Genomic DNA, 14271 nt, shown 5'->3' on the forward strand with positions numbered 1-14271 from the left:
AATTGCCACCGTCATTCATGTCCCCTCCACACCGTCAATTCGTCGTAGTCCACTTACAACGGGGTTAGGGACCGACGACCAGGTCATAAGTGAATGTGAAACTAATACAGTGGTCCCTCGATTAACAACACAATTGGTTGCAACTCAGAAAAAGTACATACAAAGTAAAGCCAAAAAATGCCAAATACAGTACTCCCTCTTTATCGACGGGGGTTACGTTCTGTAGACGGCCGTCGATAAAGAAACCGTCGATACCGTGATGGTTACGTAATTTTTCTAACTATTATTAGCATATGTTGAATAAATGTACCTTTAAGCATTAATGCGTTTCCTTTACACATAACCTTAAATAATAGTGTATAAATAATAATATAATAAGTGGACAAAAATACTAGCAAACTTACGATTTCATTTATTGAAGTGAACATCGGTCCTTACAGTAAACAATACAGTATACAGTATATACAAGTGTGATGATTGAGGCTTATTAAAAGCCTGACCAGTCAGATGAGTATGATGAGTCAAGGTCTGCATCTTCTTGAGGGGTGTGGGCAGGTACTGTGTCTTGTTGTTGTGAGGTGCCGTCTAAATAATCCGTCGATAATCGAAACCGTCGATAAAAAATCCGTCGATAAAGAGGGAGTACTGTATATATATGTGTGTGTGTGTGCGCGCGCGCGCCGGTTAATGTCCTAGATACGTTCTTGGAAACGTGACGTTAACCGAAATGGACGTTGTCCGATCATCACAGAAACTTTGTATTTATACTTACGTGTATGTGGAATACTATATACGTACATATACACTTTTACTCTTAAATCACTACTGTAATGTGATACAGGTGATTAATTTTTATCTCGTGCAAAATACATGACGTTTATATTAAAATTATTCTGTTTTACAAGGATTCCAGCAACGCCGGGCAGATGGGGGAGAGAGAGGGAGGTGAGGTAGTATGTTTCACAGTTGGCACAGGCCCAGGTCTAACGCATGTATATTTATCAGTTCTTAAGTGACTAAGCTTCTCTCTTATAAAAAGCCAGTGACATGACCTGGGTGAATATAATTAACATAGCTGGGATTCTTATAACATACTGATTAATTTGAATATAAACATGCTATAATTTGCACTAGACAAAACAATTTTAGTACCTTAATCAAATTAGTACATGTGCACTCCAGCTTTGCACTAAGGTCATTTATTTCTATTACGTTTCTTTTAGTATGGTGTGTGCATGTAAATGGATGAAAATAAATGAAGAAATCTATGTAAATCTACCCAAAAATACAGTTGAAAAACTTTTTTTCTAAAATGTACTACAGTACTGTACACTAATGTACAAAATTTTTTATCTCTTGAGCAAAATATATGACGTTTATATTCAAATTATTGGCTGTCTTGCAAGGATTCCAGCAATGCAAATTATAATCTAACTTTAGTCTGAGATATTATATAAGATAAAAACTGTAAGCCTAAAACCCTGGCTGGGGCGAGGGAGGGAGGGACGGAGGGACGGACAGAGCCAGCCAGCCAGCGAGGGGGGTGGGGGGTTGGGGTGATATGTTTCAAAGTTTGAGCCGAAGGTCTCTGTGTGTTTATTTAACAGTCCTACTAAGCTTCTCTCATTTTAAAATGCCAGTGATGTGACCTAGGACAGTGTTTTTCAAACTTTTTTTACTGTGACCCACAGCCAAAACAACAATTTGAATTGCGACCCAGGAAATGCTCTTCTTGCAGTCGCTTCCTAGACTGTGGAGTGTACATTACAATAACCAAGCCTAAATTATGGTGCATTTATTTTTATTTTCTTATTTATTTTCGCAACCCATTTTATTTTTTTTCATATATATTTTCGCGACCCATTTTTATTTTGCGACCCAATTTATTTATTTCGCGACCCACTGAAGGGTCGGGACCCATAGTTTGAAAACCCCTGACCTAGGAGAATATATTTAACATAGCTGAGATTCTTGTAAGATACTGATTTATTTGAATATAAACATGTAATTCACACTAGATATAACAATTTTAGTACTGTAATCAAATTAGTACATGTACACTCCAGCTTTGCACTAAGGTCATTTATTTATCTTACGTTTCTTTTAGTATGGTGTGTGCATGTAAATGGATGAAAATAAATGAAGAAATTTATGTAAATCTACCCAAAAATACAGTTGAAAAACTTTTTTATAAAATGTACTACAGTATTGTACACTAATGTACTACATTTTTTATATCTAGAGCAAAATTTATGACGCTTATATTTAAATTAATCTCTGTCTTGCGAGGATTTCAGCAATGCAAATTATATTATCCTAACTTTAGTCTGAGATTTGATATAAAATAAACATAAAGAAATCACCAATCTTTTGTCTGGGAACACAGGGAGGGAGGTAGCCAGCTGAGCGTGAGGTGAGGTGACAGAGTGTCTTTATTTATTTGAGATAAGATTTGACAGTTGGCGCTGAAGGCCTGCGTGTTTATTTATCATTACTTAAGAGTGACGCTCTTCTCATAATTTGCCACCCATACGACCTGGGTGAATATAACTTACATTGGTGGGATTCTTGTAAGATAGTAAATTATTTGAATACCTGTATAAACAAGCTATATTTGCAATAGACATAACAATTTTAGTACCGTAATCATTTAGTACATGTACAATACAGGTTTGCACTTAGGTCCATTGTTACTGTACAATATTGACTAAATTCACTAGATAACGTACGCCTGGCAGCACAATCTATAAGAATACGCGATGCATACGTGACTGTGCCCGCTCTAGGGCCATTTAGGTTCGCTAGGTCCCATTATTTGAATGGGTTTTTTTTTTCAATTTAAATTTTAATTGTTTATTCCTTGATAGAGGAAGCGGGATCCTAGTGCTGTCACTTGGTACCCCTGTACCATAGCACCAGAAGCAACTGGCCAGTGTCACAAGTATATACAGTACAGTACAGTCATCCCTTGGTTAGCGCCTAATTGGGACCCCGCCGAGTGCGTGATAAAAAAAAACGCGATAACGAAAGTACAGAACCTATGGGATTTATTCTAATTGGTTCCAGGCACCGAAGACCCAACCCCAAGTTTCCCATTTTACGACCATTTATACCCACTAAATATATATATAATGTTATGGTAAATATCATAAACACACATAGGCATGGCTAGGTTTATTACAAAGTGATGAAAAGGGTACGCTTAATACTGTAGTCCACAAAACGTGTAGCTATGCTTTTTTAATTTGGTACCTCATCATACGAGTCCGTTTTCTCTCGCATCAGGACGCCTGACTCCTCCGTTTTCTCTCTTAATCTTAGAGTGCACCAGAAACTTTACTATTTCTTAGTAATGACACAGAATTTGAAATTGCGACCCCAATTGCAACTGGGGTTGCAATTGTTGAGGCAACTAGATATGTCTGATTACAGCAAATGTGTTATTGTCAATTTGTAGGTGAAAGATTTTATCCTCAATAGATGTAGGTTAACATTACACCTGGAGGCAAATGCTTAAAAAAAGGCTAAGGAAGGAAGCATATTCCTTTAACTCATAATTATCTGACCAGTATGGGAAGGATCATCGTGTCTCCGTCAGGGGGTCGTGGAGTGGTGGTCCAGCAGGCGTCACGGAAGTTTTGGGGGGCACGGACGTATATGCGATCGGACGTTGTTCGGTCGGCAAAGCTACTCTCGTTAAACATCTTACTTCAACGTCCCCTCCACTGCCATACATGTACGGTGTAATCAAGACCCACAAGCCTAATAACCCAGCAAGACCCATCATTAGCTCAGCTGGGTCAATCTCTTATAAACTATCTAAATGGTTAGTTTCTTTACTAAATCCCCTAGTTGGAAACATTTCTAACTCTAATATCAAGAATAATATGGATTTGGTTGATAAACTCAATAACTTACACATTAATTATGATTTTAAACTGGTCAGTTTTGATGTAACATCACTCTTTACAAAGGTCCCAGTTGATGATTTACTAGAGTTCCTCATAGATTCTCTGGACAATATTTCATTGCCCGTCTCCAAAGACGACTTCATCAAACTCATCAAACTATGTATTAAGGATTGTAAATTTGAATTCAATGGAGAACATTATGCTCAAAAATTTGGTATGGCAATGGGTAATCCACTCTCACCTGTATTAAGCAACCTATATATGGAATTCTTTGAAAAGAAACTATTAAGTAATATTTTACCACCTTCAGCAGTCTGGTTTAGATATGTTGATGATGTTTTATGTCTCTGGCCATGTAATGAGGACCTAAAAGCTTTCCTGCCACAACTTAACAACTTAGCCCCCTCGATCAAATTCACTATGGAATTAGAGCAAGACTGTAAATTGCCATTCACAGACTGTCTGATACACAGAATAGGTAACACTTTTAAGTTCAGTATTTATAGAAAACCAACTAATGTGTGTTCATACATTCATTATTATTCTGCCCACCATAATAGAGTCAAACAGTCGGTATTTTCAACAATGTTTTTATGTGCTTTGAGAATTTGCAGTCCGGAATTCATTGATGAGGAATACAAATATATCTATAATATTGGCTCAAACCTTAAATACCCTAGATCTTTCATAGACAAATGCCTAAACATTACTAAGAAAACTTTTTATAGAACTGATCCAAAGCCCACCCATGACCATAAGAATATCTTAATATTACCATTTCACAAAAATTTCTCACACATTCCTTCACAACTAAAAACCTGGAACGTCAATGTGGCATTTAAAAACTCATGCACTGTTAAACAAATGTTAATCAAGAACTCCCCCAACAACACAATTGGTTGCATTTATAAAGTTCCTTGCAAGGAATGTAATATGTTTTACTTAGGCCAGACAGGTAAAGATCTTGCAACTAGAATTAAACAACACAAATACAGTGTTAGGACAGGCCAGGAATCCAATGCTCTGTTTGTTCATTTGAGGGATAACAAGCATTGCATTGACTGGGATAATGCCTCCTCAATATTACCTTGTAATTCAATTGATAGTAGGAACATCATAGAATCTAGTCTTATTAAACATACCGAAGCATTCAACATGAATTTGAGTAATGGCATGTACAAACTGGACAATTTTGTAATTAAGAAGATTTGTAACCAGGTGAGAAAGTTGGGTCACCTTACCCTCTGACCTGACCACCAACCGTTGTGTGCTATTTAAAGATTAGTAGGGTCATTACCTAATACCTGACCATTGTGGACCTGGTCTCACCCTCCTCTGTATATATACACCTTGGTTTGTATTTCTCTTTAGTCTGTACTCACCCCTGAAGATGTGAATTACACGAAAGCGCTTGGGAACTTCGTGTTTTCTTCTTTCCTTGTGGTTATCAGCATATACCTAGATCACATGCACCTACAGTGATTTACTTGCATATATATATATATATATATATATATATATATATATATATATATATATATATATATATATATATATATATATATATATATATATATATATATATATATATATATATATATATATATATATATATATATATATATATATATATATATATATATAATGATACAGGAAACTGGCAGAGTATTGATTTTCAAATGTACGTAAGATGCATGAAAATATTAATATTTTGTTTTCTCCTGTGAGTCTTTGAAAACGCAAATTCTAAATACATGATGATCTTGATGATATGAGTAGGTACGTTCCTTGGAGTCCACTTGTATAGCGAAAACTCGTATAACGGAGGGAATAATACAAGGGTTAAATTGGGATGCACCGACATCACTGACGTATTATTTTTTCTAACCAGGATAGAGGTACATATGCACAACCATAGAAAGATAATACTTAATATAATTATTTAACTGGAGTGGTGGTTAAACTTGTTGAACTCTTAGGAGGCATGACTGTAGCACAACACTAGGTTTGGGATGCCTTTAAAACAATTAGCAAGTTACAAAGTATCGCAGCATAATGCTTAAGCAGCACAGTACACAGTATAGTAATGACAGTAAATAAATGCGATTCAGTACGAGCGGACAAACTGTGATAGCAGATTCAAACACTGCGAGAAAGGAGAGGGTGACTGGGGGGAGGACGGTAGGGATGTAGGGGAGGGGTGCACGGCCTGGCTTAGTGGCTCACAAACACCTCTCTGCACATCTGCGTCACGAGAGTCGTCACGACCATGTCACTGCTTGTTCTGCCTACTCGGCTGGGTAAACTGCCATACTCACTCCTCGTATCATCTAACAATATCGCTCGTTTAGCGAATATAAGGTGCAAATTCCTTAACCTCCTATCATCGAATTCTCAAATGAAGAATGCTCGTATAACAAGATCACCCTGCATGTAAATATTCAGGGATGAATGTACGCTGTATTTTGAATTAAAATACCTGTTTTGGCATTCATGGTAACTAATTTTGATTGCAATTACTTCCATGTTACCAGATTTATATACTGTACTGTACTGTATTGTAATGTACTGTACTGTATTGTACTGTAATGTACTGTACTGTACTTTACTGTACTGTATGTACTGTAATGTACTGTACTGTACTGTATTGTATTGTACTGTAATGTACTGTACTGTACTGTATTGTACTGTATTGTACTGTATTGTACTGTAATGTACTGTACTGTACTTTACTGTACTGTACTGTACTGTATGTACTGTAATGTACTGTATGTACTGCAATGTACTGTACTGTAATGTACTGTACTGTAATGTACTGTAATGTACTGTATTGTAATGTACTGTACTGTAATGTACTGTACTGTAATGAACTGTACTTTACTGTACTGTATGTACTGTAATGTAATGTACTGTACTGTACTGTACTGTAATGTACTGTACTGTAATGTACTGTACTGAAATGTACTGTAATGTACTGTGCTGTACTGTAATGTACTGTACTGTATGTACTGTACTGTACTTTACTGTAATGTACTGTACTGTAATGTACTGTACTGTACTGTACTGTACTGTACTTTACTGTACTGTACTGTACTTTACTGTAATGTACTGTACTGTAATGTAATGTACTGTACTTTACTGTACTGTACTGTATGTACTGTGATGTACGGTACTGTACTGTACTGTACTAGATATTTTACTCATAATACCATAGCCTTTTACAATGTACTTTTTTATTTCTTCCTTGTTACTTGGGTGTAGACACTTCGTATTCAACGTTCTAAGTTGGATGGATCAGAGCAACAAGTGATAGTGTCTGCCGAGGTATTCCATCCCGATGGTATTGCATTGGATTGGATTGCCCGTAACTTGTACTGGACGGACACTGGCCCAGATCGTATTGAAGTTGCCAGACTCAATGGAACCTCTAGAAAGGTATGTTACATTTATTTATGCCAAATTATTTTTTGAATTGTAAAATCAAAGTTAATGGCCACGCTAAAAGTTATTCCCTTGCTTATGCTAAGTTAGTGAATTGTGAGAAATGAGTTAAATGATAAAAGGTCAAGTTTCCTAATTGGTCACCTTAGGAAATTAAGTGCACTAATTTTTACAAGAAAATTAAATGTTTGTTATCATCTTCTCAGTATCAGATTGGGGGATGTAATTGAAAGCTCTGTTTGTCAGTCTGATCATTTATGCAACCATAATTTGATAACAGTCAGGGTGTATATTTTTGTAACCAAGTAGATGACGTGAAACTTTCCTTTCATGTTATTTGTATACATATTTTTGTATCTCTAGCTTCTGAGGAGGGGCTCTGTACAAGATAATGGTTGGGGCCCCATTCCTTAGATAACCCTCCCAGGGCTTCCCCCCCATCGTGCCCAGTCCTTCACCCACATATATTCCTGATTTTCTATATTAACATCATCTTGATAAAAACACACACACTTTTTTTTAAGGTTAAGGTTGGGAAAAGATTGAAGGCATGCTGGGGCTCAAGGCACAGCCAGACATGAAGGATAGAGGAGTCACAACATATAGTCGTGGGGGGAAAGGTTGGAAAAGAAGTTTAATGAGTTAAACAGAGGGGAACGACACACCTTGTTTTACATATTACAGAGTTTGTTGGCTAACTAAGCTAACCTAGGATTTAGGATGAGGTTGCACAATTGTTACTTTGAGAGACAATGACTAGTTTGATTTTACAATTACATGTTTATTAAAATCTTATACTGTATTACGTTCTGGACCCACTAGATTGTGACTTATTAAATGTGATCTTATATCATCTAGGTTTAATCTAAGGTGGATCACTGTGGCGGACATAGATGGTTCGTGGGTTGGGTTGCTGTAGTGCGGGCAGACTCCGTGGCCACCAGGCGTTGGGTCGCCTTTCGTCCAGGAGCTTGTCCCAAACCTTCTTCCCTAGGCGATGGAACCTGACGTTGAGGGCCTCTGTTTTATTTCTCAGGTGGATGGTTTCCACTGTTTCCTGGTAGGGTGGCACTTGGCCACTGGCTGACCTCAAACACTTGTTTTGGAAGCTCTCTAGTTGATGTAGTCTGGTCTTCCCGAGCGTCCCGAGTGGGACATGTGGGTACTCCAACACAGGACTCACCAGCGCCTTGTACAGGTGGACTTATATCTTCTCAGGTATCAGTTTAAAACGTTTTAATTTGGCAGCAGCGACTATGGCTTTCTTTAGTCTGTCCTTCACGTGGGAAATGACGCCCGTCCGAGAGATGATGAGGCCGAGCAACCTGCCTTGTTTGGAGTACTCAATCTCTTCGTCTTCGATAATCAATGGCGCTGGCTTGAATTTGGCTATGGGTATGACTTTGAATTTCGTTTTGTTTGTTTTTATTTTCCATTATTTTCATACTCTTGAGATACCCTCTATTGCCCCAGCAGTGAGTTGCGCCATCCTTGCTGTGGACCTTCCTGGGCAGGTGACGATCTGTGTTACATCGTCGGCATACATGACGTGCTCGCTGTCAACGATTGGGGGTGGCAGGTCAGCCGTGTAGAGTGTGTAAAGGGTTAGTGAGAGACAAGAGCCCTGAGGCACGCCACTCGAGAGTGAGAATTCTTCTTCACAATTGAGTGGTCTTTTCTATGGTGTTAGAAATTTCCCTGGTTTCTTTTTGCTTGGTTATTTTGGTCAATTTCTTCTCTGTTTCTTGAGTTACCTGTTTCCTGACCAGGCAGGTGGCAGAGAAGTTCCTGTGGCCACCCTCGCAGACGACACACTTTTTGATGGTGCTACGGCAGTCTTTGTAGAAGTGCTGATCAGGTGAACACTCGGAGCATATGACCCCTTGCAGGGGCAGGGGGCAGTTCTTGGTCATGTGGTCATTGTATTTGTAGCACTTCATACATTGTTGGATGGGTGTAACTTTTCATATTTTATTTGGTGTGATGAGATGGAAGTGCCATATGCATAGAGCCCCTTCTCCTTCATTCTTTTTGCATCCGTTGTGTCTGCAAAGCAAACCTTGATTATATTATGGGCATACATTGGATACACCTCCACAATCTTGACATTGTTTTGCTTTTTTATTTCATCTTTTATTTCTTCTGCGTTATTTTCCACTACATCTTTGTCTAATTTTTTACATGCAAGGGTGAGCTTGGCGCCGTATTCCCGTGGGACAATGACTTTGAAACCGTTAGTTTTCATTTTGTCCATGGCACTAAACTTCAGTAGTTTATCAGCATCTTCATCTGTCTCTCTGAGGATGATGTAACCATCTCTCAGATCCACAAGTCTATTTATACTCACCCTTAGGTCACTTAATAGCCTTTTTAGCCCTATTCAAGACACCTGGGTCGGGGTTCCGGAGATCTTCACTCTCACTTTGGCCATGGTCAGTAGCATACATGAAAATCCCACCTAATCTGTCCACCTCAGCTAAACCCCATGGATGCCGCTCCTTCTGTCCTCATGCTGGGCGAGTAAAAACGGGTCTACGGATAGGGTGAACAGACAATCCCCTGACGGGGGCCTAGCCAAGCCCTAACACCTAGCAGTGACAGGTTATGAAGCACTGCCGAATCCTTAACAGAAAATGTTGCCACCCTTACTGTTTCGACTCAACAGCCTTCTGAGGGCGCCCTTTGTGGCTCTGCCCGCAGGGTTCGCGTCGTTACCAAACAACAGGGACTCTAGGTGAAAGGATAGGATAGGAGAGGGAAGAAGCACAGTGTACAATAATAATATCCATGTACAGCTACAAGATAAAGCAGCCAGAGAGAGCCCAACGTGAAAAACAAGGCTGGCATTCGTAACGGTCAACAATTTGAACATGAGCTAGGAGCGACGCGCAGCATGTCCGCTCCCTGTGAAGGTTGGGTGCACTCTGACACACACATTAAAAACCTGCAAATTTATCAGGGCATGCTGTATCTACAGTATAATATATACAATACCCTGGTTTAAACATTACTCGGTCATCAAAGTGTACAAGTAGCCAAATTCAGCCATCATATATCACTCATAAAATAACATTGTAGGAAGGTATCTTCATATCAAATACTATACAGTGTATTATTGTGACCCTGTTGTAAACTTATTTACTGAAAGCTCTTCCACGAATGCATCCTGAATGAAGACCTTCCAATACAGCTTATCCTTTTATTTTCAAGTCATATTACAAATAACTAAGTGTATTTTTCTTTATTATTGAAGATGTTATATTAATCCTGATGAACCATAAGAGGCCAATCATATGAGAATATAATATTGAATTAATAAATTAATAAACCTGAGGAATGCGGCAACACCCAATCAGCCCCAGCCTGCTTACATACTCAGTGTCCTAGTTCTCAGAAGGCCTATAGCAAATCTGATTAGACAACTGTACAGTATTCATTGAGTAAGTTTTGTTCTTTTCATATTTTTTTTTTTACCTTCCCAATTTCTGAAAGTGTGTACAGGTTGACAATCCCTTATCCGAAATCCTTGGGGCCAGAGGCTTTTTGGATTTCGGATTTTTTTTTTTTTTTTTGTGTTAGCCCACCCGGACATAGATCACTGACCCCCATCGGACCTGGGGGGCCAAAATATATTAAAAATTACAATAGTAATAATAATAATAATAATTCATAGGTCTAAGTCGTGTTTCTCATTTTTTCTTTTTTCATCCTTGTATTTTTTTATTATTATTTTATTATTATTATTGTATTATTGTTATTATTATTTTATTATTATTATTGTATTATTGTTATTATTATTATTATTAATTTCATTATTATATCTTATTAATATTATTATTGTTATTATTATTTTATTTTGGTGTATTTTTATTAAAAATTTTATTTACTATGAATAATTATTATTATTATAATTATTATTACTATTACATTTTTGCCCCCAGGCCCCAATCTGGGTTAGTAATCTATGCCTGGGTGGGCTAATCTCTGTTAAAAAAAAAAAAATCCTCGCAAAAAAAACTTTCGGTTTTCGGAATTTCGGATAAAGGGTTGTCAACCTGTACCTTTTTTTGTGACCAGAGCACCTCAGAGAGTCTGGAAAAAGCGAATTCCAGTATTTTGAAGTCCGATTTATCGAGGTTTTACTGTAGGGGGGGGGCATTGCTAGGGAGATGGAGGAGGTACCTCCCAGTTGGTCTCTGTTACTATAATGAAGCAGGGAGTGTATGCAAATGACGACTGTGTTAAACTTTCATTTGGCTTTTATTTACTGGTTTAGCAATAAAATATTTTTGTTGTACAGTATTTTATCATGAATGACAGTCATAGTAGAATGAGAGAGAGGCAGTGTCGGTAAGATGCAGTGGATGGGAGGGAGGAAGATGGTGGTGAGATGCGTCAGTCAGTCAGTTTGTTTGGTAACACTGGCTGCAACACTGTCAGACACAAATGAACAGCTGATTACCCACAATATTGAGTGTAAGTATAAGTAAACAATGTCGTATTCCTTCTACATTACGTTCCATTAATTTTAAATTGTGGAGTAAGAATAACAAATAAACAATGTACAGTGGTCCCTCGGTTAACGAACAAAATTTGTTCCAGAAGGTCGTTCGTTAACCGAAAATTTTGTTAACCGAAACCATTGATTCAATGGGGTTTTGGGTAATTGGTTCCACCTCACCGAAAATTACATACAAACTAAAAATGAATGCAGTAAAGTACACTTACTTTGAGGTGTGCATGTAGAAGGCTCCTGGTTGATGATGATGGGAATTAGAATGGGGGTGGAGGAGAAGGGAGAGGAGAAGGCAGTGAGGTTGGAAGAGAAGTCACCCCATGCTTCATGCCGCCATTTCACCCATAAAATTTTAAGTTCACTTGGTGTAATTCAAGATTATTTTCTTTAAATCAACACTGCACTACACTATATATTGTAAATATGTAAAATAAATTTCAGAATGACCAATAATTGTTCTGTAAAAATGTAAAAATAGTTTATGTTCAAGAGAGTCTCAAGCAAGACGCTACCTCCACTGGGCAGACACACAAACTGACGCCATTCTGGGTGAGTCAAGTGGCTGTGTGGCGAGGTAAAAACTAGTTCCCTGTACTTCAATTATGTTAAATAATTGTTAAAATGACTAAAAAAATTAATATAAGACTTTTAAAATTATTGAATAGTACAACCTTCTTGATATTTACTCAAATGGTAACGAATTTAAACCCTAAAACCGATTGCAGTGGTCCTTCGGTTAACGAGATTTCGGTTAACGAGTTACCTTCCATAAGATTCTTAACTTCGGTTAACGAGCAATCCCTCGATTAACGAGTTTCTTACGAGCCGACCTGAACATGTTTTCGCTTGCATTTGGCGGTCCACCAGCTGTAGTATTAGTCCGCCAATACAGTAATCGGTTCTAGGGCTTATATTCCTTACCATTTTAGCAAATATCAAGAAGTTTATACTATTCAATAATTTTAAAAGTTTAATAGTAAAATTTTTAGTAATTTTAACAATTATTGAACATAATTGAAGGTAATGAAACTAGTTTTATGTGCGCCATCCAGCCTCTCAACACACCATACAAGCGTCAGTCTGTGTCTCTTCAGTGGAGGTAACATCTTGATTGAGACTCTCTTCAACTAAATGCTATTTTTGTGTGCTTGCAAGCAAATTATTGGTCAATTTGAAATTTATTATACATATTGACAATATATTATGCAGTGCAATGTTGATTTAAAGAAAATAATCTTGAATTACACCAAGTGAACTAAAATTTTATGGGTGAAATGGCACCATGGGGTGACTTCTCCTCCACCCCAATGCCTTCTCTTATCCCTTCTCCTCCACCCCCATTCTAATTCTCATCATTATCATCCAGGAGCCTTCTAAATACACACCTCAAAGTAAGTGTACTTTTCTACCTTTTTTGTTGAATTTAGGCAATTTTCGGTGAGCTGGAACCAATTACCGAAAAACCCATTGAAACAATGGTTTCGGTTAACGAGCAACCTTCTAGAACGGATTGTGCTCGTTAACCGAGGGACCACTGTACTGTATTGGCAGACTAATACTACAGCTGGTGATCAGGCGAAAACATTTTGACACGATTTCGTAAGGATTTCGTTTACCGAATTTTTGTTCGTTAATCGAGTTGAAGATTCTTATGGAAGGTAATTAGTTAACCGAAATTTCGTTAACCGAGGTGTTCGTTAACTGAGGGATCACTGTATAGTATTGTACAGTACGTATTGTACTATCCTGATTGACAGTCATAGAATGAGTGAGAGAGGCAGTAGGTGGGAGGGAAGAAGGTGAAATTATGATTTAAGTGGTGATTGTAGAGGTAGTGGTGGTCATGGCGGTGATCTTGGTGGTGGTGGGATGTGTGTGTGGCGAGCTCCTTGTTTTTCGTCGATAAATGGTCATTTCAGGGGTACCCAGCCTGATCTCTAGAAAATCTGATTCATGAGTGACTAGTGAGTGACGTTACCAGTACAATATCTTTCTGTGATCCCCCTAAGTAGATTATTTGTCAATTTGTTGGTGAATCTGTGACTCTGTGACTCCCCTCAGTGCCATGGCTTGTAATCCGAGCCCTTGTCCACCCCACCGTTCCACCAGGTCAGCCGCCCCAGCTGACCACACAGCTTGACCAACACTGAACTGCCTGCTACACTCCTCACTAGCTCCGATATGCTAGTGTCAAAATTCAAATTTTAAAAGACAACCGCTGTCTGATGTGATAATGGAAGTCCAATGGACTCTCATGCAGGACATCATGCAACAAATGAATTAGGAGACCATCGGGAAACTGTAGAAAGCTAACCGGCGTCTCACTGACCAGTTCAGTGAGGTTAGAAGAAGTTTGGAATTCTCGCAAGGGGAAATAAGTGACTTAAAAGCAAAGTAGAACAT

At 38.1% G+C, this 14271-nt stretch overlaps 1 protein-coding gene across 1 annotated transcript in view; it reads left to right on the plus strand.

Annotated features, from left to right (window-relative positions):
• The window catches only part of LOC121873152 (low-density lipoprotein receptor-related protein 6-like), a 197415-nt gene that overhangs the window by 59507 nt on the left and 123637 nt on the right, over positions 1-14271 (plus strand). The window contains 1 exon segment of the mRNA XM_042376470.1: positions 7173-7346. Coding sequence (XP_042232404.1) covers positions 7173-7346 — 174 coding nt within the window.

This window comes from Homarus americanus, unplaced genomic scaffold (assembly GCF_018991925.1).
Source record: "Homarus americanus isolate GMGI-L3 unplaced genomic scaffold, GMGI_Hamer_2.0 scaffold32929, whole genome shotgun sequence".
In the NCBI taxonomy this organism is placed as follows: Eukaryota; Metazoa; Arthropoda; class Malacostraca; order Decapoda; family Nephropidae; genus Homarus; species Homarus americanus.